Raw genomic sequence first — 26,939 nt, forward strand, 5'->3', positions numbered from 1 at the left:
GGAAGAAGCAAATGCTATTTCTGATTTTGAAGACCTGGTATCTATTTTATTTATTTATTTATTTATTTATTTATTTATTTATTTATTTATTGCCTCCTGATTATTTTGCCCAGAAGAATAGTTAGTTGCTCAAAAGAACTTGGCAGATTCATTGCTGTGTCTATACATATGGCCCCTTGTTGGGGAGAAGTAGGAGAATGATATCCACATGAAATGTGGGCTCCAGATGTACCAAAGACAGAGTTTCCCAGGTGAGAGAGTCTGGTTGAAGAGAGTTAGGTAAGATTGTGCGGTGCAATCATTTGGAATTAAAACATATATACTTCGCAAGAATCATGAAGAGGGAGAAAAAAGATTCATTCAGAGAACCTGGAAGTTTCTCATTAACCAAGACATAGTGAAAGATCACACTTAACAAAAGAAACAGAAGAGGAGATAATTTATTAACACAAAATCCAGGGAGACACTGCATGAGCCTGAGTAGTGCTCACACATTTGGATAAACAAGGATTTTGACAGCACTCTCTGTATTCCTCTAACCTGGAAACTGCTTAGTGGCTCATCAACATGGCACTGCCCATGTTGCTGTGAAGATGCTTCTCTCTCCCTGTTTCTTGGGATTCTTGAGCCCCCATCTCTTTTAAGCTTGGGCGACCATCTTTTAGGGTTGAAATTGTACTTAATTTGCCACATTAGCTCTGTTGTGCAGTTTTTTGAAAAATGTATTATTAAAACAACTCAGAAAAATATTTTTGAAAACTAAATGTGAGATTACCCATAATCCTTGTACTATAAAACAATTACTTTCAATTCTCCATTTTCTCTTCTGAACAATGACCATATGCACACATATTTTTCAGAGTTCTAAACATAGGATATAACAAGTTTGCATTGTGCTTTTAAAAGAACTTATTTTCTAACATAAACTATTTTAATATTAATTTCTAAAAATATTATTTTCTAAATATTATTTTATTTATTAACTTTAGTTGCCTAATACTATCACCTATTGTTTTTGTTATAATTGACTTGACTACTCCCAAACAGTAGTTGTTTAATTTTTTAAATATTATAATTTATTGTATATACGACAAATATTGCTACAATAAAAATTTTGTGTATAGCATTTTTTTTTCTTTTTTTGAGATGGAGTTTCACTGTGTCTCCCAGGGCAGAATGTAGTGGAGCGATCTCAACTCACTGCAACCTCTGCCTTTCTGGTTCAAATGATTCTCCTGTTTCCGCCTCCCAAGTAGCTGGGACTAAAGGCATGTGCCACCACGCCTGGCTGATTTTTAAATTTTTTTAGTATAGATGGGGTTTCGGCATGTTGGCCAGGCTGGTCTTGAACTCCTGACCTCAAGCAATCCACCTGCCTCGGCCTCCCAAAGTGCTAGGATTAAAGACGTGAGCCACCGCGCCTGGCCATGTATAGCATTTTAAAATATTTTTATTTCTTTGAGATATATATTGCAATGAGTGAGATTACCTGGTCAAAGGATACAACTGTTCTGATGACTTGTGATGTGTAAAATGACCCATAAAAAGGGTGAAAGCCATTCCCAATGCCACCAAAGATACTGCAATGCCTAGAAGGCTTCTATTTTTGCCAGTTGTTTTATAATTAATTATTTTTCCTGTTTTACATATTGTAATTTGTATTTATTGAATTAGCAAGGCTATTTTTCCATGTTTGTTTTACCTATCTCCTTTTGAATGAATCATATAATGACTTTTTTGCATATTTATTTATGCATATCAGACACAGTGAGGCTTTTTTTTGAAAAACTGCTAACCCTTTTGCTAACATGTTATGTTTCTCCTTTTTTATGTTTTCTTTGTTTTGTTATATTTTATTATATAAAAGTTTGAAGTTTTACACAGCTATACTTATTTTGATTATTGTGCATTTTTCTACTGTTTCAGGCATTAGAACATATTGATTGTGGGGATAAATATTTTGTGTCCAGTGTTATATCTTTAAAAACTAGTGAACCCTTCAGTCTGTTTTGAACTTCTGTGCCAAACAGTGTAACTATGTTAATTTTTCTTCACTGAAACTCTTAATTTCATCTCAATATTTCAGAGACTCCTTAGTCAATAAAAAGCTACCTCCATATTAGAGTGACCTGCATTTCTTTGTAGTAATTTAGGTTTTTATTTAAAATCTTCAGATTTTTAAAATATTGGTAATTTTTAAAAAACATTGTGAGAACAAACACCATGTAAAACCAGTAACAACAAAAGCAAACATTTGTAGGTCAGAGTTAGCCTGTGAGTAGTCAGACTGTCTTCTGATCTACACAGCTTTACTGCTACTACGGTGACCCTTCAGTGTTAGAATTTTTCATTATGAATCAGCTAATTCCTGATGATTCATGATTTATACTTCACAGTCATTGGCTACTGGGGTAGGTACGGTAGTTGACACAGCAGCAGAGGAGTCCGGTCTGATTCTCAGTCTAGTGGCCTTGTTCCTCTACCATAATGACACTCTATTTATTTATTTATTTATTTATTTAATTTATTTATTTATTTTTTTGAGATGGAATCTCGCTCTGTCACCCAGGCTGGAGTGCAGTGGTGTGTGATCTCAGCTCACTGCAACCTCTGTCTCCCTGGTTCAAGCAATTCTCCTGCCTCAGCCTTCCGAGTAGCTGGGATTACAGGCATGTGCCACCACGCCCAGCTAATTTTTGTATTTTTAGTAGAGATGGGGTTTCACCATGTTGGCCAGGATGGTCTCGATCTCCTGACCTCGTGATCTGCCCGCCTCGGCCTCCCAAAGTGCGGGGATTACAGGCATGAGCCACCGCGCCCGGCCAACACTCTTTTTAAAAACATCCGAGCCTCCTCCTGTTCAAAGTATTCAAAATAGATATAACACCATAGCAGACTAACTACCTACTCTATCTCTTAACAGAAAGAAAGAGTCAGTACTATAAGTAGAGAATGGAATTTATAATTTTTTTAAATAAAAAATTGTCTTCATTTAAAAAATTCATACTGTTCCTCAGACAGTGGCTTAGGAATTTGTAATTAACAAAAATGTCTGGAAGATATTTTTTCCTTGAGAATGTTTCTAAAGCATGAGAGAATATACACCAAAGCTAAATTGAATTTGCTGAGGCCATATTTTTTTCTCTGTTTCAAAAAGAGTGTCTAGTGGTCTGGGGATTGCAACATATGGTACAGAGCAGACACAATCCAATTAACATAGGATTCATAACAACATATTGTGAATGATCTCCATAGCCTCAGAGCATATTGGTTTGTGTTATCGGTTTAATCTAAATATTGTCACCTGTTTCTCAAGATGAGCCAAAGGTGGAACATGGTTTAAAACTGTCTTGTCTAACATATCTGTTTCATTGCAATGCATAGAACCAAAGAGGTGGAGGCTGCTTGTTCTTTGACAAGCAATTTACCTCTTTGGGCTTCAGTTTCATCATTTATGAAAACTGAGGCTTGATTTGATTACATGGTTGAGACTATAATAAATAATTTGTAACAGGTAGATATAGGAGCTATAAAAATAAGATAAATGCAGAGAGGTAGAAATAAAGCTCAGGATTTGGGGTCAGAAAGCCTGGTTCAAATCCATGCTTTGCCACTTACCAGCTGGGCGACTTTGGAGAAGATGCTAGATCTCTACATGGCATCATCTGTAATGCTGAAATAATGGCACCAGACTCACAGTGTTGTTATGATGATTAAATGATACGTATAACAAAGGTTATATCAAAAGTTATGGGACAATTGCTCAATAAATGTTTATTATCATCATCCCAAGAAACTGTATAGAACTAGATTTGTTGGCAACTGGCAATTAACTGACAGGAAAAACAGAGCATTCTGATTTGGGAATAAATGTGATTCTTTTAACCCAAATATCCAGTTAGATCTTTCAAGTGCTAAATCCAGATATAGGCTCTCAGTTCAAGGTCATTGCCTTAGGTAACTATCTTGAGTAGATTTATTGAACAATTAGCTTGTAAATTCCAGCCACTCCAGAAACTGAAATACATTTCCTCTCTTTGTTAAATGTGAGCATGTAATCCAATATGTTTCAAACCCTTGGTCATAATTTTAAAATTTCCATATTTTAATGTGCACATTGCAGGGTATATAAATAATGCCTCTCTTTAATGACAATAATGTCCTCTTGGCTAGCATGACATGTGCTCACTTCCTCCATGTAAAATTCCTCCACAAAAAGTTAAATAGGTTGGGCTGGAATGAGAGATTTTATTTTAAAAATTCTCCAGTTCTCAGGTCAGAAAGTCTGTTGTCCCCTCTGCAAATGAAGGAGTGGTGAGGACCTTGAAATTGTTCCCATTGTTTTCTCTCTGGGCTTGGACATGGGCTGTACACTAATGTCCAGTTAATTTTAGAGTGGGTGTAGCTAAGAACTAAGTAAGTGTTCAAAAGCAACCAGTAAGCCTCATGTCTCCTTTACATATTGCTCTTGTAGAAGGGGAAGAAGGGGGAAGGGAAGGGAATTAGTTGAATGAAAGTGGAATTGTGCTCCAGGTGTGTTGCATGCCTTTTTGAATCCTCAAAATAACCCTGGGGTGGATCCTCTTTTTAATTAGGTGGAAAGACACAGAGAGGCTAAGTAAATTATTCATGCTCACACAGCTAAAAAGAAGTGAGTGTGATAACAACCCAGTTGCAACTGAATCCAAACCCAGGTGTGTCTGAATCTTTGAACATTACATAACCCTGATCACCACAGGGTTGGGAGCGTTTATCACAGTTTTTAGGGTTGAACAGGAATTGAAGGGGTAAGGATTCCTATTTTTGTTGTTTCTAAGTAATCTATTAAATACAAAAGTATATGGTAGGGTACCTTGATAGATGGGTTCCCTACAAGTGATTAAATTTGTGGACTTTTTTTTTTTTTTTCTATTTTGGTCAAGACCAGTTGACAGCTTCTTCCAAATAAAATAGCAGTACATCTCCTAGAAACAGATCTTCCATGTCCTGAAAAAAGTTACCTGAGTGATATCTCTTGGCTAAGCAAGTGTAGGGAGAGTATGTTTCATTGTTCTGCTGTTTTGAGAGCCTTAAGCATCTTATATGCGAAGTGGTTCTCTGTGAGAAAGAGGATTGGTATGGAGGCACAGGTGCTGGGACAAGTCCTAGCCCTGCTCTTCTGAGGACAGTTCATGCTCTGAGAACTCACAATAGTATGTGGGACACCTCAGGGAGCTGGTAACATTTGGGGTACAGGCAGTGATGTATTTACTGGTAAACCAATTCTCCAAAACAAAACAAAAACAACTAAAAGCTTTTGTTCTTTTCTCACCATGGCTGATCTAAAGCCACCAACATGACATAAATGAGTGGGAAGAGACACATGCATTCTGGATCTCCCCTGGAACCACAGGTTCCAGCTCACCCAATGGTGGAGATCTATTAGTGTGTGAGGACTTCTGCACTGAATGTTCCACTAGGGAAAAGGCTTCCTGGAATGAGAGAGCTCTCAGTTTCTCTGCTAGGCCTCAGATCTGATTTTCGAAATCAGCATAGCTAGTGTAGCTAGCATCCACCTCTGCTGTGGAGACACAATTGTCAGTCTCTGCATCTCTGAGCAACAGACATAATGCCACTTTGGCATCCTAGGGAGATTCCACTGCAGCCTGACTCTACTGCCTCTCCTCCGTGGGACAACTAACTAAATGTCCCATTCTCTCCACCTGGGGGTAGGGACCAGTGTTGGAGGTGAGAGCACTTTCTGGGAGAACACTTTCCTTGCCCTATTTAGCTGGAGGTCCCCTTCATTGAAATTAATGCTGTTGTGGGCTGCCAACCCTGGAAACCCACTGCTAATGAGGATGATGGCTGAGCTGGGCACTTAGTCCAGGCTTAGCATTTCCTATAAGAGCCCTGAAGCTAGTTTCTGTTCAGGAGCTGGAGCAACAAGTCAGGAGGAGGCCAAATGAACTCCTACCCCTCAAACATGCACAGCGATTTCTGGATGCATTGTGGGGAATGGGGCTGCAATCTGCCGAAGGAAAAGATGGGATTCTGTCCCCCAAGAAAAGTGATTACGAGATGCCCAGCAAAGACAAATATATTTGTCCCTGTTGCTACAATAGGAAGTTAACAATCTGGCAAGATATCTGAACACAAGCAAATGAAAACAGTTCACCTAACACCCATGCAAATTATAAATTTCCTCCCATATACAAAATGATGAGAAATAACAGCAAAAATGTATATTTTCTTATTTTTGAACTTTTAAAGTTCTAGTTTGGTCTTTGAATCAAAACAAAGTAAAAGATGTTTATAAAAGCCATTTCCTTTTCTTTCCCCACTATGCTCATTTGACTTGCTCTTCCCCCTATAGGGTACCCTGAGTCATTCAGAGAAGGAGAATTAATAGCACTGAGTTGGTGATGAAGCTCCTGTTAGGACATATGGCTTCACAAAAAGAAATACTTCCAGATAAGTCAGAGAGACAGTTGGACGTCTTGAGCAAATCTTGAAAGAGATAGGGAAGAAAGCAGAAGTTGTTGGGTGGTGCTTGTAAGAAAAAGGCTCACACGATGAGGACCAGCTTCTTGTGGATCTCCAGGTCTCTGACCACAGCACTGAATTCCTCAAAGGATATCTTCCCATCGCCATCCTTGTCCAGGATGATGATGGTTTTGTCGACCAGCTGCTGGAGCTGCCAGTCCGTCAGGTTGTTGCCCACCATCATCTTCAGCACCTGGAAGAGCTCCCCGTTGGAAATGTAGCCATCTTTATCCATGTCGTAAATGCTGAACGCAAACCTCAACTTCTGCTTCTCGTCGCCCTTGACGCTGAACTGGGAGGTCCCCAGGATGAATTCCTTGAAGTCCACTTCTCCATCACCGTCGGTGTCGAAGACGTCGATCACTCGCCGCACCAACGGGTTGTGGCGCAGCTCCGGCAGGGACATGAACTCCTCCACGCTCAGAGACCCTGATTTGTCCAAGTCCAACTTCTTAAACCTCCTGCCCAGCCTTTTAATTTCATCATTGTCAAAGTGGGAGCACATCTCCGCCGGGTAACTGGCCTCGTTTCCCATTGTGGACATCTGGCAACGGCCACGGCTCACAGGGTCGGAGTGGGGAGCAGGGGCGGTGAGCTCGGGCGGGGCTCGTGCCCGGACGGTTGGGCCATGGGGTGGGGGTAGAGGGCTCCCGGGGGCCCTGGTCGAGCAAAAGGGCAGGGGAGCGGAGGGAGGAGCGGCAGATCAGAGAGGGAGCGGAGAGAGGAGGGAAAGAAGGAGGGAAAAGGGGGCGGAAGGGGAGGTGGGTGCTGTCTGGGCAGGGGTATAGGGAGGAGAGAATGGAGCCTGGGGGTGCCCGGGAGAGGCAGAGGTGGAAAGCTGGGCTGCCCCTTCTCTTTTTCCTTCTCTCAAACTCCTTGTACCTTTCCATGATAACCCCAATTTCCCTGGGAATTATTTTATCTACTTATTTCCTTTTTTTTTCTCTCTGAGAAAGTAAACCCCAAAGGAGAAGGGGTCGCACCTGTATTATTCGCTGCAGTATCCCAGAAGCACAGTGCTTCACAGGTAATATGTGCTTAATAAATATACGCCGAATGACTGAACTGCAACCAAGGACACTGTATACTTGCTTTACAGACCTAGTGTAAGAATGAAACAAGGTGACACATCAAGGCATTGATATAGTATGTTTTCCACGATTCCCTGGGAGGGGAAGCCGGGACTGACATCCCTCTGTACCTTTTTCAGGACATAGGATTCAGAGTGTTTGTAAGAGACCAGGCAGATACCACGCAGAATTTCTTACATGGATCACCTACAGGCACTAACATATTCCCGAGGAATATAAACAATGCTGAATTCAGGGCGTTTTTCAAGATGACACAGGTCTCAAGAACACAACCTCTGTTACTCTGTTCCCTCTTATCCATCATCTCATGCCCAAGTCACATCTTTGTTGTTGGTGCCTGGCGGCTATTCTGCAGAATACCTTGGAGAAACGTCTGCAATGTGCCCAAAGAAGCCTTTTGTGTGTATTGAGAGTGACAGTCGCCTCTGGATGATCTCACTTTTCTCCTTTTGTTTCAACTAGATTTGTTCTTTCTGTTGAAGACTAATCTCACATGCTCCCTCTTATTCCTTCTTCCTTTCGGAGTGCATCAATTACTCCAAATGCATAAGAAACAAATGTGGTTCAAGAGCAAACAGTTCAAAGGGACTTGGAGGAACCTCAGGCTACTACATCAAACTGAAAGACGCAAACACTCCTTTGCTTTAAAAAATGTTGGCAAGTTCTGTGTTCTATAGTTCAGCCAAAATATCAGTCTAAAGATAACCATGCTGGAATTAGCAAAACTAAGCCACTGATCACCTTATCATTAAGTCTGGCCATTTTACTTTCCTCTATAAACAAATGATAACCCATGGATATTTTTTAAAGCTGATTATGGGCATTACACAAATGAAACCCCCTTTCCCAATTAGACTGTTATATTGGAATTTTTTAATTTTACTTATTTGCTTGCTTTTCAGTTATTCAGAGAAATGAGCATGGTACAGTTTGCATATAAGCCTACTGAATTTGCAATATTAAGGATACCACCTTAAATTACATTACAAGATGCCTAAAATCAGTGTTGGTCTCTAAATGATACCAACCACTATAGCCTGTGTTCTTTCTAAAGCACAGAGACCTTTCTGGACTCTCTGGGGGAAATATCCAGGCCCTGCAGGTGCAGTTCTGAAAAAATCAGAAACCTCAGGGGCAAGGACAGAACTCTATCTTTTGGGCATGCACTGGGGCTGGGAGCCTCTAGAATTGTGTTATTTCTCTCATCTTGTGTCTTTGACCACAGTGTAGTCCAGTTTCTTGGCTGCAAGTAAAAGAAGCTACCTCTAAGAAGCTTAGCACGAAAGATAATTTGTTGGAAGAATCTCACATAATCTAAAGAAGAGCTGAAAGATTCAGTCTTAAGAACGGTAAGGATCCCACTGGGTTTAAGGAAATATTGGAACGAACGCCTCAGGACCAGTTATGTAATTTGCAGTGTCCTTTGCTGGAAAATGATTGAGAGCTTCAAGATGGCCACAGCAGAACATTAAACCAAGTACGGGACCTTATGAGACTGCATGGACCACATGCCCATGAAGCTGGCCCTGCAAGGAGTTGGGCCCATTGACCTCTCTGTGCCTTTCACCTCTGCTTCTCTTTCCTTCACTCTCTCCTATGATAAAGCAATTCTTCCACATTGCAGAGGACACAACCACTGACAGATTCCAAGTTAAGACTTTGGGGATTTTATCATCAGAAAAGACGGACTTCTCCCTGTTCTAGTTAGATGCCCACAAATCCCAGGAACAGACTCTGATTGGTCTCACTTGGGTTGGGTTCCCACCTATGAGCCATCAGACATGGCTTATAACATATGGGAGCTTCCATTTGAACCTCATGGATGGAGCTGGTCGGGGGGAAGTGGGGGCTGGGTAGGAAGAGCAGGTACCAAAAGAAGCACATGCTCTTCCTTATAAGAACAGGGTAATGCTGAGCAGACAGAACAACAGATGGACATTAGACAGGTCCATTAGTGCTGACTCTATAGGAGAGAGGAAGCATTTTGAACTCCCTTCAGTTTTGCCAACTGAATAGGCCACAGATCCTGCTATAGTTACAGGCCTCCACTAGCTCATTCATTACTGCCAGGTCCATCTTATTATTTGCTAAAATATCCCTTCACCTCTGTGTAGATAGAATTAGTATCTCACTTGCAGACACTCTTGTGTTTACAAACTGTGGGTTACAACACATTAGTGAGTGATGAAGTTGGTTTAGTGAGTTACAAACAACTTCAAAAAAATAGAACAGCAGATAATTGAAGAGAAAGTATCATCAGTAAGGGGAAGTACTGTTACTTCATAAAGTTGTTTATAAAGTTGTAAAAAGTTTACTTCATAAAGTTGTAAAACTAAATATAGTATATATATGATAAAGGAATACCAGATCATTCTGGGTTTGCAATATGACATATTTTCTTGCTTGGATTATGGTAAAAAATAAAGGCAGTCTGACATATACTATAGAACATAGTGTTTTGATATCTTATGTTATAGGCTCATGAGCCATGAGAATAATTCAACAGCAAAAACATTTTCATACTGGTTGGTTCTCTGTGAGATCAGTATGTGGGGATAAAGTAGATGAATCTTGGAATAATAATCTATAGCAGTGCTGTCTAATTATATATGTACTTTTAAATTTTTAGTAACATTAAAAAGCAAAAAAGTGAATTTTAATAATATATTTATATTAACCCAATATATCCAAAGTGTTACCATTTCAACATGTAATCAATATTATCATTTATGAATGGGTTGTTTTACACTTTTTTGTACTGTATTTTATATTTACAGCACATGTCAATTAGAGCTCATAACATTCCCAGTGCTCAGTAACTACATGTGGCCATCATAGTGGACAGCACAGATCTAGACAGTTTAATGGAAAAGGAAAGATTTGGAGGCTAAAATATTTGATGGTTGAATTATTATCCCAATTGAATTAATTAGGTTAAAAAGAGGTATTATTAATTAGGTATTATATTATAAGGTAGAAAGGATTTAAACTGGGACAACCCAACATCAAATCTTAACAGTCCACTTAGCAGTAAGACCTTGGACAAGTTGCTTGACATTAGTTTTCCCATATGAAATATGGGGCTAATAATACATATTTTGTACATTTTTGTGAATATTAAAGCTAATGTTAATATAAATAATGTCATTATCATCATTGCTATTATTACTAATTTTATTGTTACTTACCCTACTAGTAGAGATGAAGTCTTGAAGGATACCAGCCTACCCTGGACACCTAAGTGTACATATAGCCATTTAACAACACTCCTCATGTATTGGTTATAGTATGCCACAGGCTGCTCACACACTATACCAGCATAAAAATTGGCTCCTCCAGTTCAAAACTCTTTGAGGACTGATTACAGACCTTCCATTGCAGACTGGAGAAACGCAGTAACCAACATCACTGGCCCATCAGGCACTCTTATGGATTCCTCACTTACATTCTCCTGAGTAATTCCTTGACAGTCATTTAGAAAGGAGCTCCCAGTGTGAAAACTCTTAGCTGTATTTCCCTATGTGAGTGTGTGGTTAGGAGTTAGGAAAGGGTAATGGAGAGAGCATAGGAGGTAAATAGTTGGTTCCAGCCTCAGCTCTTTACCTTATTAGCTGTGAGCCTTTGAGTGAAGCCATTGCTGTACCAGCCTCAACATCCTCATCTGTGAAATGGTGATAATACTTACACATGCTTCATCCACTGATGTGTTATTGTAAGAGTCAGATGAGGTCGTATATATAGAAATGTTATGTAAGAGGTGAAATCTTGCCACAGGAATATTGAATGGTTACACAGACAGTATTAGGAAGATGGTACCACTTCACTGAAATAATTCAGGTGTACAAGCAGAACCATTCTACTCTGTGCTGTAGAGGATGTAACATTATGCTAGATCTGGAGTTTTAGTCAATGTGAAGCTGAATTCCCATTGTTCTACATTTCACAAACTATGTAGCTCAGCATTATTATGGGACTCAATGCCATTGTTTTGATTTTCTCTGTAAATGATTCTTAGTAATTTCCATGGAAAACACTATTTGTTACTTTTCTGTTCATCACTGTGGATTGATGTGGACTGTTGGACATTCACTGAAGCAAGTAAATTAAAAGGGTTGACTAACTGTTTTGGAAGAAACCAGGAGTCTTGATGGCACCTCTATTTCAGCATGTCATTTTTTTCCCTCAAAAGTTTTTAGATGAAGAAATATGAGTAGGTCACATGTAAAAATAACTGACATTGGAAAATCAAACCAACGGAAATGGAAATGAGACCTGAGGTTCATATAAGGCTTCATTTTTCAAGCCAGTCAGGAGACCAGGTCACACAGCTGTTCTAGAAGCTATACAGGTGGTCCTTGACATTTGGTTGGAAGCTCTCACCTTTCTGTAGCATTGCCGGTCACCACATTTAATATCTAAGTGTACTGACGTTAGCCACAGTTTAGACTGTGGAACCACATAGCTCGAGTTTAAACTGTTTCTGAGCATCAGGTTTGTCATCTGTTTGGTTTTCTTTTGTAGTACTGAAATGGTGTTTAATGAATTTTGGCATGTATGGTTTTAAATCAAAGTTTTGCTATTTAACAACTTTGTGACCTTGGGCAGAGTTACTTATCTGAATCTTTTCACTCATCTGTAAAACAAGGATGATGATTACTAACTCATAACATCACTTTCAGGATTAAATGAGATAGATTATAAGAAGAAGGATGCTCAATGCCTATCACATAGTAGGTACAGGAATGGTAGAGATTATAATTATTGCCTACTTTAGGCTTGCTTAAAAACTCAAATAGACTGTATGCATACATGCACACAGATATACTCAGCTACTTATTTGTTTTCTCAACAAATAATTTTTGAGGATCTACTATGTGAGAGGAATATAATACTGACCTAAAGTGGATACTTTTCTTGTTGTCCCTGTTCTCCTGGAGCTTACAGTTTTGATGGGAAGATGGACATTAACCAAATTATCATGTCCATAGATGTAAAGGAGCACCTGCCTTGAGTGTTACAGATGAGAAGTACATGGTACCAGGAGAGTTTGGACAACAGGAAACTTTTATTGGGGAAATGATGACTGATTTACAATTTCAAGAAGCAGAAGAAGTTAACTAGATGTTCTGGGAAGGAATGAGTGTTCCAGGTAGAAGAAACTCCATGTGCAAAGAGGCCCTAGGGCAGGAGGAACAAAACAAGTAGGAGGAACTGAAAGAATGCCAGTGTGACTGGAGTAGGGAGGTCAAGGGAGAGCATATGGAGCATACTGGAGTAGGGAGGTCAAGGGAGAGCATGGTATTGGACGAAGTGATAAGATGGTTTGACCATTCCCCATACACTGAAGAAAAGACAACATTTACTCAATTATTCTTTATAGGGCATCATTTATTCAATCATGTTTTAACATGTAAAGCATTGGGACATTCAGAGATGGTCTTTGCTCAGAAAGCTTACTGATCAGTGAGTGAATTGAGGCATTAAAGAATTATAATTAATAATACAAGATGGACAACAAAACATGTCATCAGAGAGGTAAGGGAAAAGAACTATAAGAACTCAGAGAATTGAGAAATTACTTCTTGCTGGGAACAATAGAGGACGACTTTTTTCTTTTTTCAAGAAGTATTTGATCCTGAGGGAGAAAAGGGAACAAGTACCATAATCACAGAAGTGGGAAAGAGTGCAGGGGTAGATATTAGCAAGTTGCTTATAATGGCTGAAGTACTTGAGCAAAGTAGCAGAAGATGAGCTAGACAGAACCAGATGAAGCAGGGTTTTGAATATTTGGCTAAGACATTTAGTTTCTACCCAGTAGGGAAAGCACAAGTTTTATCAAAAGAACAACTTAATCACAATTATATTTTGGAGAGATTAATCTGGCATTGTGGGTAGATTGAACAGGACAAGAGACCAGTATCTGGGAGAGCAGCTAGGAAACAATGACATCTACAAATGCTTGTCTAGAAGAGCCTGAGCTGGGATGCAAGAGGCACTAGAAGTAAAATGTGGAGTGTATTAATTATTTTGCAAGAGCTGTTGTAATGAAGCAGCACAAACGGGGTGGCTTAAACAACAGACATTTATTGTCCCCTAGTTCTGGAGGCTAGAAGTCTGAAATCAAGGAGTTGGCAGGGTCATGCTCCCTTTGAAACCTGTAGGGCAACCCTTGCTTGCCTCTTCCTAGCTCCTGGTGGTTTGTGGTCATCTTTGGCCTTCCTGACTTGCAGATGCATAAATCCATTCTCTGCCTTCATCATCACATGGTGCTCTCCCTGAGTGTCTGTCTTTGTGTGGTAGATGGCTTCTTACAAGGATGCCAGTCATACTGGATTTAGGGTTCACTCTGGCTGCAATATGACTGCATCTCAGCTCAACCAAACATGTCTGCAATGACCCTATTTCCAAACCAGAACACATTCTGAGGTATTGAGAATTAGGACCTCAGAACCTCAATATCTTTTTTGGGGGACACAATCCAACCCATAACACTAGGCTGAGGTCTTATTGGATAGAAGGACAGAGGGAAGGAGCTCAGAGGAGGCCCCAGATGTGCGTGCATTGGCTTCCCTGGCCAGCTAGCCCTAAGCTTTCATGTTGCAGGAAGCCACCTATATTGTGTGAGAAGAGGGGCATCTCTATAAAGGCTCCAGGGCTCTCTCATGATGTTGCCTTCTCATCCAACACGTCCTGAAATTCTACCAACTCCCACAGCCGCATGGGGAGGAACTGTCCTCAGATACCCTGGAGGAAATGTCAGGGCAATTTCTCACAATTTTAGACTTGGTTTTTGCCTTTTGTGAGAAAGAAAAAAGATGGCTTTTGCAGTATTTTGTAACAACTCTCATCAATAGCCACTAGATGGCAATCTTCACACATTTCCATGCTTCCTCTGCTTTCTTCAAGCCCGAATCCTCAGAGCCTGGAGGAACTCCTCTCTGCACAGGGAATAGAGGTGAGTGAGGAGTCCCATTTCCTGTGATCCCCCACAGACTTTAGTGCATGGAAGTCTAAAAAAATGGAAGGAAGACTGTCTCTCACAATAGTCCTAATCAGTTTGAGCACCGTTCATACCTTTTAGTTGCATAGTAAATAGCATTTCATAAATATTCATGAGTTTGCTGAATTTAACCAGGGGAAAAGCAAGAACTCTTAACAGTATGTGGTCTTGGGTGTAATTTATGCCCAAGTATCTCTGGCATATAAAAGAGGGGACTCTTATTCCGAGAGGTCTGTTTACTTGGTCGTTAGCAAGGGTGAAGGAGACACTTGCTGAAATTAGTTTTCCTTCTCTCAGAATCAAAACTTGTGTTATTTATAGTAGCCAGAAAGCAACAGAGAAGCAGCCCTAATCTTATGATGATATGGAGGGAGGGGAAAACAAGACTAGAGAATTGTAGGTCTTGGGCCCGTTCACACAGGAGCCTAACTTCGAAATACAATTGACTACATGCAAAGACCAGGTTACCATTGTTTCCGTAAAGATCTGTTTTAAGTGCAGTCTAATGGTTTGTATAAAGCATCTTCACTTTTTCCCACTCAGACACTGAGCTAGAGGAAAGAAAGAACACAACACTACAAAAGTTAGTTAAACCAGCACTTTGAAAAGTAGAAAATTCCAGAATCATGCATTTCCCATTTTGCAATAAAAAATTATTTGGTTCTATAACATACGTAAGCAATACATAAAAGAGTGTTTATCTCGGAGTTAGAAGATGCTTGTAATGATAAGATGCTCCTGCTTTTTTCGAGGTGGGACCAAGATGGGCCTAAGAGGGTGGGTGCACCAACTGTAATTTCTTGTCTATGCTTATTATTCACCAAATATATATATTTTTTCTGTGTGCATGGTTCTATAATCAGGGAAGGAGGAGAGAACATTTGTCAAGCCAGGTGTTCGCCATAAACGATCTCATTAAATATATTTCACACTTTCAGGCAGGCCCTATTATTATTCCCGGGTTTGGAGGAAGATCTGAAGTTTTGGAAGTTGCACAGCTTGCATAGACACACAGTGGTGGAGCTGAGAGTCAAATCCTGGTATGTTGCTTCCAGAGCTGAATTCTTCTGTATTCTAGACTGCCTTCCATATAAGACTAGAAAAGATGTCCCTGCCTTTGAGGAGGTAGTAGGGAAGCTACAAGCCCGAGCACAGGAAAAGTAAAGGCCTATAATTTACTTGTGGGTCCACCTGTGACTGGATAACAAGCGGGCCAAAGAAAGCAGCCACCTGTAATTTTAGAATCCCTGGGGAAGGGGCACTATTAAGAGGGCATACAATTCTGTCAATCTAGTATGATTGGGCGCAGTGTCTTCAAAGGGCAAGGCCAAATTGCATTGCTTACAATTTCATGCCTCAGTGTTTTACTCTGGTTTTTGCCTGGAGGCTTCTTCCGCTACAGGGGTTACCTCCTCCAGGAAGCCTGCTTTGATTCCTTCTAGCTCTTCCATGTGTGAATTATGGCCTTGTTTGTGTCACGGCTTACCTTATATCTTCATCTATTGCTGCCCCTGTGGCGGTGTGGAATTGGGTATTTTTCACAAGTCTCTCTTGAGCTCCTATGAGCTCTCTGCCTGTGAGCTCTGAATTCATCTCTGCATTGGCTGCACCCAGCATGGGACATGGTATGTGGGAATTCAACACGTTTGCTAATGGATGGATGGGAGAAAGGAAGAGAAAGAAAGAAAAGGAAGGAAGGGAAGGAGGGAGAGAGAAAGAAAGGGAAGGAATGAAGGAAAGGAAGGAAAAGAAAGGCAGGGAAGAAAAGGGAAAGAAAGGAAGAAAGGAAGCAAAAGAAAGAACGAATGAATTTGGAAATTGTTCTTCTATCAAGGCAGATGAAGATGAAGTCTTTCTCAGACTGGCTTCCCTTTCTTCAGGCCTAATTTTACTCCATGTCATAAAAGAATACACGGACAACTTTGTGCTTCTTCGGGTTTTCAGAACATACTACCTGGATAGGTTCCATCTGACCTTATGCTTGGCTTAAATATTAAACTTAATTACTTAGGCTGTTCTAAGGAAAGCACTCAGCTGTCAAGGTGGCTCTTGATATACACGAGTTTTCAATTTAAAGCAATCTACAGTCATTAACTCTCCTTGCCTCCCCATAACTTTCATCAGGTTGAAGAGCAGACAGTGACATTTTAAATGGAAAAGAGAAGGGGTAGGAATGAGAAAGGGGCAGGAGGGTGTTGAGATGTGGGCTAGCTGTCAAGAGCAGAAAATACTGCATTAAAACTGCCCTCCCCCACTGCCCTAACCATTCCCTTTGAGTTTTTAATATGAATTAAAGATAAACTGGTCAGAAAAAACTGACTGGCATTGAAGCTTCTCAATGTGACTTGTGGGATTCCCTTTGGCTTTCAATGTATAGTAGACTAACCCTTCCCTTTCCCCTTCCAATAAGTTAACAGAGGAAAGAATGGATCTGCTGTGAGAGAACTCCATTTTCTCAATAAATATTAATAGGTAAACACATATTAATATATCATATATGCATTTTGGTGGTCCTTGGGAATCAAGTCTGGGTCCCTGGCCAGGGATGGGGAGCCCAGGCTGGAGGCCAGTCAGTCCACTGTCCTCCTCTGTGCCCCGGGACCCATATCTTCAATTAGTTAGGCCAGGAATCCTCTTAAACAATCCTACTTGAAAATCACAATGTCTCTTTGCTGGCCATGGTACATGGTCCTTTATTTTAAGGCAAAGAAACAAGTTTAGAGAAGTGAAGTGATTTGTCAAAGGTCATGGAACTGGTTCGCAGCAGTGTCAGGACAAATATGAATAACACTATCCATTCAGCACCTACTGTGTGTCAGCACTTTGATGTATGTTATCTCTATTCTTTATACCAAGCCAGAAACATAAAATATCTCAGTTTTGCAGTGTAGGGAAGTCAGGGAGGTTAAGCAATTTGTGTTCATGACATTTTAATGGGGATGTTTTGATACCATGGTTACTTTTACTTTTGCACCTATACCATGCTCCTTAAAAACAAACCATTTAAACTTCCATTTTTGAAACTACCTCATAACGAGGTTAATAGACATCTTCACTCCATCCGTGCCCTATGGATCCATCTTTTAGTGGGTGAAGGTAAAGGCTGGGGGAGGATGGGAAAGGTCAAGAATGGACTGAAGGTCAGATGGAGGCTGGTGGTTTCAGGAATAGGGTGAGGCAAAAGATGGGGAAAGTTCAGATATGGGGCACTGTTTCCTGCTGTGCACTTCCCCTGATAATAAAATCACTGGAGAGTTTAATGATTTACTTTTGGACTGTTTCAAAATATGCTTCTCCTTTTCCCTATCCCATGCAATCAAGGTCTCTGGGTTCCAAGGTTAGAGCTTTCACTCTAATGTTTGGTTTCTTGCTTAGTATGTATTTGTTTCCCTCCGTACTCAATAACAACGGAGGAGATCCCTGGATTCAGCAAGAAAATCTTGTAACAATCAAGTAAGATATGCGTTAAACTGAGGCTCAGAGAGGTTAGGTAATTTTCTCAAGGACATAGAACTGCCTCCTCCTAGTGATGGGAGAGCCAGGGTGGTCTGACTCCCAAGACCAAGGTCATTTAAGTGGACTTGATTGTACTTCTCTCTCCTTCCCAACAAGTGCAAGGGCATGGTCTCTCTCCCTGCAGGCTGGACCCCTGTCTGGAAGTGCAGAGGCTGCACACTCTCAGACAGTTGGGTTGCGGCCACTTTTCTGTGGCTGACCCCATCCCACATTCACCTGCCATGAGGGACAGTGCTGGACATTCTTCTGCCCTTCCAGATCTACTCTCCATCTTTCTTCCTCCTGCTTTGTGCCCTGGGAAGCGGACCTCTCTCCACCATATATATCGACAGGCTCCCTGGACCTGAGGTAGAAGATGCAAGGGTAGGAGGAGACCAAACTCAGGTATTTATTCCTGGGTGTCTTCCAGGCAGGTCACTGTTGGATGGCTGCACCCCTGGTCAAATGGCCATGGCTCTTAGAAAGCCCTCTCCTATTTCTCCCTGGGTTCTAAAAATAGGTCTCTTAATTCTTCCCTTTGAACCTAGATGTGGTAAAGGCTCCCTCACTTCACCTGCCCTGGGAGACTGTAGTATCTTAACTGGTTTCCTTAAATCATACTTTTGCAAACAGTTTCTTTAAAATTCTCCTTTGATCATTGGAGGGTTCTATCTGCTCCCCACCAAGACCACTGTTTCCTCTTTCTTCCTGACTAGTTCCATTTGGTAAAAAGTGCATTATTCAAACTATCATTTAAAGGAGGCTTGCAAAAAGAAAGAAGTTATCATCTGGATATGTTAGTAATCCCTTGAAGAATTTTAGAGGTTGCTAAACTGTGGTCTGCTGCCTTGCTTTCCTGGTTTGCAAATAACCGATGTCACAAAACTGTTGCTCTGGAGCTCTTAGATTCACTTGGGGAGTTGAAAAAAATTACATTTTTTTTTTTTTTTTTTTTTTTTTTGCTGAGTCAAAAGAAAACGAAGGAAATTTACACCCTGTCATATGTTTTCCCTAATGGCACTGATTGACAATGAGTTCACTGTGGGCAGAGGCACAGGTGTGCAGGGAGGAATGTGGGGAAACATCTGAGGTCAATTTAAAATTCGTCTTTGAAAATTGCCAGAGTCTGGTCGGCAGAATTGGACCTGCAATTTCCTAAGTGACTCTGGAGAGCAGATAAAGCCCTGGAATTCAGGAAAAAAAAAAAGTGAGTTTATCTTCCAGAGAAACTGTGGCTAGATAGCTCTGGGGCTGCAAAGAGATGGAAGGTGAATAGGTCAAGGTTCTCACATTGGGCCAAGTATTAATGTCCAACTTCTAGAAATGGGGGAAAAAGGCACCTAGTAATTTTATTAATAGGTCACCATATAATTTGTTATCTAAACTAGAATTTTTTTCAGAGTGAAAGAGAGTGTTTAATTGCTCTATAGCAACAGACTTACACAGGAACTGTAACTAGCAAAATGGTATGTAAGGTAAAAAGTAAACCGAAGAATGGAATCCTCAGGTGTCAGGGGCACCTGTTGGGAGGGGAACCATCCGGAGTATATACCTGGTTCTTCCGCACTGTGCCTTGCACTCCACCCCCTGAGCAGGGAGAAGGAGGAGGGCGGTGTGTATGAGACCATCAGTTTATTTACTCCACACAAGAGCCACTGATGAGATGAAGAAGCTAAAGCTGAGCTGGATTAAGGCACTCGCCAAAAGTAAGTTGGTGGTTGAAGTAGGCTTCAAGGATGGCTTGTCTGATTTCAAAGCTAATCCTGGTTCCCCACACTAACAGAGCCCGGCAGCGTATGACATTTGAAGCAAAAGGGATGGCAAGCGAAGCATTAATAATTATGCTTTCTCCTTCTGATCTTTTCTGGGAGAAAGTTAAGAAAAAAATAGCCGTTTGAGACTTAGTGTATTGAGCAATGGGAAATCCAGCAGGCAGAGGGTGTTTGTGCAGAGAAGACCAAGCTCAGTCAATGAACTGAAGATTGGTTTCATTTAATTACGTTCTATCTTTAGGTTCTGTGAGGACAATCCTGAAATTCTCTTAGGTTGTTCAAAACAAAAATGTCACACAAGAATATGCATTGCTGTTTAAATGTACCCAGGTAAGCATCATTACAAAATAGTTTCCTATTCCATAGACCAGGATACACCATACAGCCGACCACCATCCCTGAGGAAGAAGAGCTCTGTGTGTGTGTGTGGCCCTCCTATCTCTACACACACTGATGTTACCAGAACTCTGTTATTTCTGTCCCTGAAGTTCCAGTAAGGACACAACTTTCCTCCATTCTTCTCATTCCTAGTTCTCTTTCAAATTTAGCTGACCTGGAATGTGGGCCCAACGTTGCCTGGACAAGCACAACTTGATCCTGATATTAGCCTTTTATTCAATGCTTCCAGCTGACTACATCTAGAATTTCCCAACTGCCATTCCCCTGAATCTGGCCTGTTAAAAACTGCAATGGAAAAAATTTTGCTGTATTTTAGATGCATCATCTCAACAGTTTATGGCTCTCACTGATACTTGTTTTTCAAAACATCTTTTTTTTGGTCTATACTTGATTTTGTTTGAAATTGCTGATAAATCCATATAGCCCTGTAACATATATGGTGAAACCTCATAGTCCTTAAGAACATGGGTAACTGTGTGGTTATCATATGTAGGAATACGCTCAATATTTGAAAAGCACTATCGAACTTCATTTTTACCACAATCCTATAAAGTATATATGACTATCTCCCCAGTTTGTAGAAGCTGAGCCTCAGAATGCTCAAATAATATGTCCTGGTATCACAGTTGGTAGAGCTGGGGTTCAAATATAGAACTGTCTTCAAAGTCCATGTTTCTAACCATCATACTATATTGTATAGAATACTGAATATTCATATTTTAGGATAATATTAAGGGAAGCCAGAATCACTGTATCAAAGCTGGGAGGACTTGCTTTGCAGACGATTAAATCAAAATACCTCATTGTGCAGATGGCTAGTGGTAGGTGGGATGAGAGAAGAAGCAGCTTTCAAAGTCTGCAGAGTGAGAGTAGAAGTGGTTGGATGCTTATTCAACATGTATTCTTCTGTCTCCTCCTTCCTAAGGGAACCCTGCTTTTGTTTAGGCCTTCACGCTTCGTGATTTGACCCTGTGTTTCAAGGGAGGCTGTGCAATTGCCAATGCTAGGGGATGAATCATGATTGGCCTAATCCATCATGGTGAACCCATTCCCTCACCAATGATAGGCTTAGACATAGGCAGAAGATATAATTTTGGCCAATGAAATATGAGGAAATCTAATGGAGGGTTTCTGGTAACATTTCTTTACTTTGAAAAGAGCCATAGAAAGACACCTGAAGATATCCTAATGTAGGCAGAGGAAGAATTAGTACTTCTATTATTTACTATTCACCATGCTGTGCTTCCATAAATGACCTCTTATTCTTAGAACAAAATGGGATGGCAGGTTTTATCATACCCATTCATAGATGAGGAGACTCAGACTTAAGAGCAGTTAAGTAATTCAGCTGTTAATAGTAGAGACAGGATTCAAATCCAGAAATGTATGGCTTCAAATGTATCTTGTTTTAGGTTAGTTACTTTTACTTTGGAATAAATTTGACATGGGTTTATGTTAATAATTGTGTTGGTAAGTCTCCAATAGTGTGTTTGCTTCTGTGTGTCCAGGTAGAGTTAGGTTCTGAGTCCGCAGAGCTGTCTGTCCTTAGGTCCTCCTCCACCTAGGAATCATATGGTCCCTTCAGCTGAAGTCTTGGTCAGATGATCCTCTGAAATGACAATAGCCTAGAGGCTTGTATTTGATAAGGGAGGTTAAAATCATTCAGTAATGCTGGCTTTGGGGACAGGATTGGGAGGCTCCTTTTCTCTTAATGCTTTGCTCTCCAATTTTTTAAATTAAAAATCTTTTTTGTAAAGATAGAGTCACACTGCATTTCCCAGTCTGGTCTTGAACTCCTGGGCTCAAATGATCTGCCTGCCTTGGCCTCCCAAAGCACTGGAATTACAGGCATGAGCCACTGCATCCAGCCTTGTCTTGCTGTCAATTCTGAATCACTTGAAGATGTTGACTTGAGTCAGCTATGGTCACAACAAATGATAGAAAACACCAAGTGATTGTTATTTGGCACAGGTTAGGCAACTGGTTTGTTTCCTTCCTTGGTTGAATTAACTCAATTGACTGGTATAGGCCCAAGTTCATTTCTTTTAGGAAAAGCCACGCAAATCTCTCCAAATAAAGATAAAAATGTCTACCTTACAGGGTCATAGTGAGAACTACGTTCTGGGTACAGTTTCTATTACATGGTAGGAAACAGAACGTGCTAGCTCCCTAAGTCCCCATTTTCCTCTATGCTTCCTTCAAATGTTTGATCAGTATAAAAGTTATGCAGAGGAGAAATGTTTTTGCATCTTGTAAACATTGCTAACTCTGTTACTCAATGCTATTTTTCAAAAAGAATTATTGTAGAATCTAGAACTAAATATAGGTTAACTTCTTCTTTTTCCAATTAAAAAAATTTCCAACCCGTCCTATATTTCTTTTTGTCATGGCTTCCAGGATAATCAGAAGTAAATTTAATTACCAAGGGCATTGACCAGCTTGCATCTATCTATCTATCTATCTATCTATCTATCTATCTATCTATCTATCTATCTATCATCTATCTATCTACATTTTTATCCTTATCATCTAGACGTCTATCATCTATCTGTATTAGTTCCCTAGGGCTGATGTAACAAATGTAAAAAAAACATTTCAGTTGGGAGTTATAATATAAAGGATTCAGCTGAGCAAGTGTCAGAGGATGGAGTATTTGAGGAAGAGTCTGGCTTAAAACAACAGAAATTTAGCCAGGCGCGGTGGCTCATGCCTGTAATCCCAGCACTTTGGGAGGCCGAGGCGGGCAGATCATGAACTCAGGAGATCAAGACCATCCTGGCTAACATGGTTAAGCCCCGTCTCTACTAAAAATACAAAAAATTAGCCAGGTGTGGTGGTGGGCACCTGTAGTCCCAGCTACTCGGGAGGCTGAGGCAGGAGAATGGCGTGAACCTGGGAGGCGGAGCTTGCAGTGAGCCTAGATCATGCCACTGCACTCCAGCCTGGGTTACAGTGTGAGAGTCTGTCTCAAAAAAAAAAAAAAACCAACCAACCAAACAAAAAAAACAGAAATGTATTACCTCACAGCTTAGGAGGCCAAAAGTCTGAAATCAAGGCGTCAGCAGGGTTAATTCCTCTGGAGGCTCTGAGGGACAACCTGTTTTATGCTTCTCTCCTAGCTTCTGAGGATTGCTGGCAATCTTTAGCATTTCCTTGGCTTGTAGCTGCATGCTCCAGTCTTTGCCTTTGTTGTCACGTGGACTTTTTCCCTGTATGTCTCTCCACAGGGTCTCCTTACAAGGATACCCATAATTGAATTTAGGGCCCACTTGACTACAGTATGGCCTCCTTTTAACTTCATTAACTACATTTTCAAAGACCCTATTTCCAAATAAGGTCACATTCTGAAGTTCTAGGTAGACATTAATTTTGGGGGTACACTATTTGTCCCAGTACACTACCAATTTCACTCCCGATCTATGCTTTTGCCTTCTGCTCCCCAATGTTTTCTCAGGTATGCTGTTCAATTTCTCTAATTCTTTATTCCACAATCACTTACTGAGTGCTGCTATATATGAGACATTGACAATACAATTGTAAACAAAATCTTTGTCCCTCACCAAGCTCTTACAGTTTAATGAAGGGACACACTAAAACAAAAACTCAATTGAGTATATGTTTAGAAATAGTATGATTTAGAAATTATGACAAGTGCTATGACATAATGTGAGATATATGAGATTATGAAGGGAGATATGATTCATATTGGTCTGGGATTATCAGAGTCTGAAGAAGGGAGATTTCAGCTGGAAGTTTATAATATAAAGGATTCAGCTGAGCAAGTGTCAGAGGATGGAGTATTTGAGGAAGAGGAGGCAACAGCCTGTGCAGGGAAGCCAAGAGGAAAGTGGCTGGGATGAGGCTGGGAGGTGGGCAGGGCCAGGTCCCACAGGGCATTGTGGGCTATGCCAACGTTTCAGATTTTTGTCCCATTAACATGGGAGGCCACTGCAGGCTTCTAAGCAGAAGAATGATCTGCCACATGGAAAACAAATTTGAGGAGGCAGGAGTGATAGCAGAGAGCTAGTTAGGAGACTTTTATAGTGGTCCAGGTGAAGAATGATGGCTTGGACTCGAGTGACAACAGTGGAGATGACAATAAATGGGCATATTCGAGGCATATTTTATAGAAGGAAAAGACATGGCTTGCTGATGAATGTGGAAGATGAGATGTGGGAGGCATTAAGGATCCTTGCCAGTTTCCAGAATGAGTAACTAGATGGCCAGAGGAGCCATTACCAAGATGTGAGGCACAGGAGGAAAAATAGATTTAGGAGGGAAGATCAAGGTTCAGCTTTTGACAAGTTAAATTTGAGATGCCTGGAGGATATTCAAGTGGAGATGTCAAATAGGAAGGTGGATATATGGCCTGGAGCTCAGAAGAAGGGTCTGTGTTGAAATACAACTTTGGGAGTTCTTGGCAAATAGAGACTATTTGAAACCATTATTATTCACTTTAGGTGGGTTTGTTTTTTTTTTTAAATTGTCAGGCTGACCTTGTTCAGGTATATTTGGCTCCTCTTTTAAATATCTGAGCCTGTGACTGGTTATATCTTCCAGTCTCCAATTTTAATCATCCAATTTCTGCCTTATTTTATAGGTTTCTTTCTAATTACATTGTAAAGTCAGAGTACTGCAATAGAAAGAGATTCTGATTATTTGTGTGCCTTAGAGAAACCACTGATTATCTCTGGGTATTCTTTTCCTAACTATAAAAGAAGGGAATTGATTGTTTTCAGTTTCAAAAATCTATGACTCTGTAATCTAAGAAGTACTCGCTAAGGTATGTCTATTTTTCTACATCCACAAAGGCTTTATCTTTAGGTGGTAACCACTGGTAAGTTAGCAATGTTTTGATTAGATTTTGCAGGATATTTTGAAGTACACATCATGTCCATCAATTGACGATTAAATCAAACACTGTTCATGTCAATCTCAGATACTATTGCTGTAATTCAGAACAGCATTTCTTCTGCACTTGTGGATAGAGGTTATGGGGAAAAGTAGAAATTTAGATATTTACTCATCAAAATAGCATCACATTTAAATCTAAGACAAACCCACTTCCCTGTAAATTCCTGTAGGAATGGACACTTTTTGGACAAAGTAAAAAATAATCCAAATACTATGCAAGAGTCTAGTAAATGCAATAACCTAGATGATGAGGCACAAGTAATAGCTTTTCCTTATGTTCTCTGAGGTACAGCTATACAACGTGTCACCATTTTCAACAGTTTTTCCATACCTCCGTGACAGCAAAACTTCTCTTGCCACAGGGAACCACCCTGTACCACTTGTCATGGAGCATATCCATAAACCCATGTGACTTGTATTGACTGATTAGCTCGGATATGTTGGAGGTCAATGGAGAGTTGGGTGGGAGGCCAATGCCGTATCCTAGAAGAAAATACAATCTCAGATGAGTTTTTTACACCCTTCCTGAGAGATTGCCACCACAGTACATATTTGTGTGATACTGCCATCAGACCAAAAAAAGGGCGTGATGAGTTTTCATCAACTTTCTTTCAAAGCACTCAAAGACCTTCCTAGTCATGATTACCCTTAAATCAGCTGCATCTCTGAGTAGATGAATTGAGTTGGAAAAGGAGAGGAATGGGCTGTGCACAGTGCATTAGTGAAAAATTTTAAGATCTTCCGCCTTTCCCATTAAGACATTCCTTAGAGGCAATCTTTGAGGTCTTTATCAGGGCTAGGATTTCCTATCTACCTCTTCCAGAACCCCTCTTCTGAACCTTAAATATACAAAATCAGATTAATCTTAGTCTGTGGTTGATGACATTCTCTTATCGGTGTTAATGCATGACCCTCTCTTACTTTTTAAATTTATTTTTAATTTTTGAATAATATAATAAAACCATGTGAATAAACAATACAGTATGAGAACTAAAATATAAACAGGAACTTATAAAAATCAACTTAAATTGTCCAAAAATAAATAAATAAGAAGTAATACTAAGTGTTAAAGAAGATGAGGATCAATAAGATTATTTATATATTGCTTGCTGTAATACAAACTGAAAATTGATACAAACATTTTGGAAAGCAGTTTGGTATTATTTTATATGGTTGAACATTGACATATTTTAAGACCAGCAATTCTGTTCCTGAGTCCATTCCCAAAGATCTCTGCCACAAGCATATCAGGAGATATGTACAAAAATGTTCTTAGAGGAACTGTTCATAATAGCAAAAATTGGAAACAACCCAAATGTTCTTTGACAAGAGAATGAGTAACGAAACTGTGGACTATTTGCACAGATGGAATATTACATAATCAAAACTATATGAACTAGAACTAGAGGCAACAATATGGATGATCCTTAATAATATGCCATTGAGTGAAAAAGGTCGGTGTCAGAAGATTACTTGCAGCATGAATTCATTGTGTAAATATTAAAACATTCAAAACCAAACAATATAGTTTTAGGAATACATATATATGCATATATATGTGATACTTCTTTTTTTTTTTTTTTTGGAGACAGGGTCTTGCTCTGTTGCCCAGGCTGGAGTGCCATGGTGCCATCATGGCTCACTGCAACCTTGACCTCCTGGGCTCAAGTGATCCTCCCGGCTCAGCCCCCCAAGTAGCTGGAACCACAGGCACACACCACCACCCTGGCTAATTTTTGTATT

General features: G+C 40.2%; 2 protein-coding genes and 1 long non-coding RNA gene across 4 annotated transcripts in view; 1 reads left to right on the top strand and 2 right to left on the bottom strand.

The window, feature by feature from the left end:
• GRIN3A (glutamate ionotropic receptor NMDA type subunit 3A) overlaps window positions 1–26,939 on the bottom strand; it is a 179,848-nt gene that overhangs the window by 24,128 nt on the left and 128,781 nt on the right. Inside the window, exon 6 of the mRNA XM_004048377.5 lies at window positions 25,528–25,679. Within this exon, the coding sequence (XP_004048425.4) occupies window positions 25,528–25,679 (152 nt within the window). The remainder of the gene's footprint in view (window positions 1–25,527; window positions 25,680–26,939) is intronic.
• PPP3R2 (protein phosphatase 3 regulatory subunit B, beta) lies at window positions 6,062–7,246 on the bottom strand. The gene has a single exon (XM_004048378.5). The coding sequence runs from the start codon at window positions 7,067–7,069 to the stop codon at window positions 6,548–6,550; it is 522 nt and encodes a 173-aa protein (XP_004048426.2). The 5' UTR covers window positions 7,070–7,246; the 3' UTR covers window positions 6,062–6,547.
• LOC115935860 (uncharacterized) overlaps window positions 7,319–26,939 on the top strand; it is a 146,365-nt gene continuing 126,744 nt past the window's right edge. The window contains exons 1-3 of one of the 2 annotated variants that reach the window (XR_010130307.1): window positions 7,319–7,552; window positions 8,842–8,965; window positions 15,555–15,656. This is a non-coding gene — a long non-coding RNA (uncharacterized lncRNA). Of the gene's footprint in view, window positions 7,553–8,841; window positions 10,058–15,554; window positions 15,657–26,939 lie in introns of those variants that run through there. The other variant, XR_010130306.1, reaches the window with a different exon arrangement.

Source organism: Gorilla gorilla, chromosome 13, assembly GCF_029281585.2.
Source record: "Gorilla gorilla gorilla isolate KB3781 chromosome 13, NHGRI_mGorGor1-v2.1_pri, whole genome shotgun sequence".
In the NCBI taxonomy this organism is placed as follows: Eukaryota; Metazoa; Chordata; class Mammalia; order Primates; family Hominidae; genus Gorilla; species Gorilla gorilla.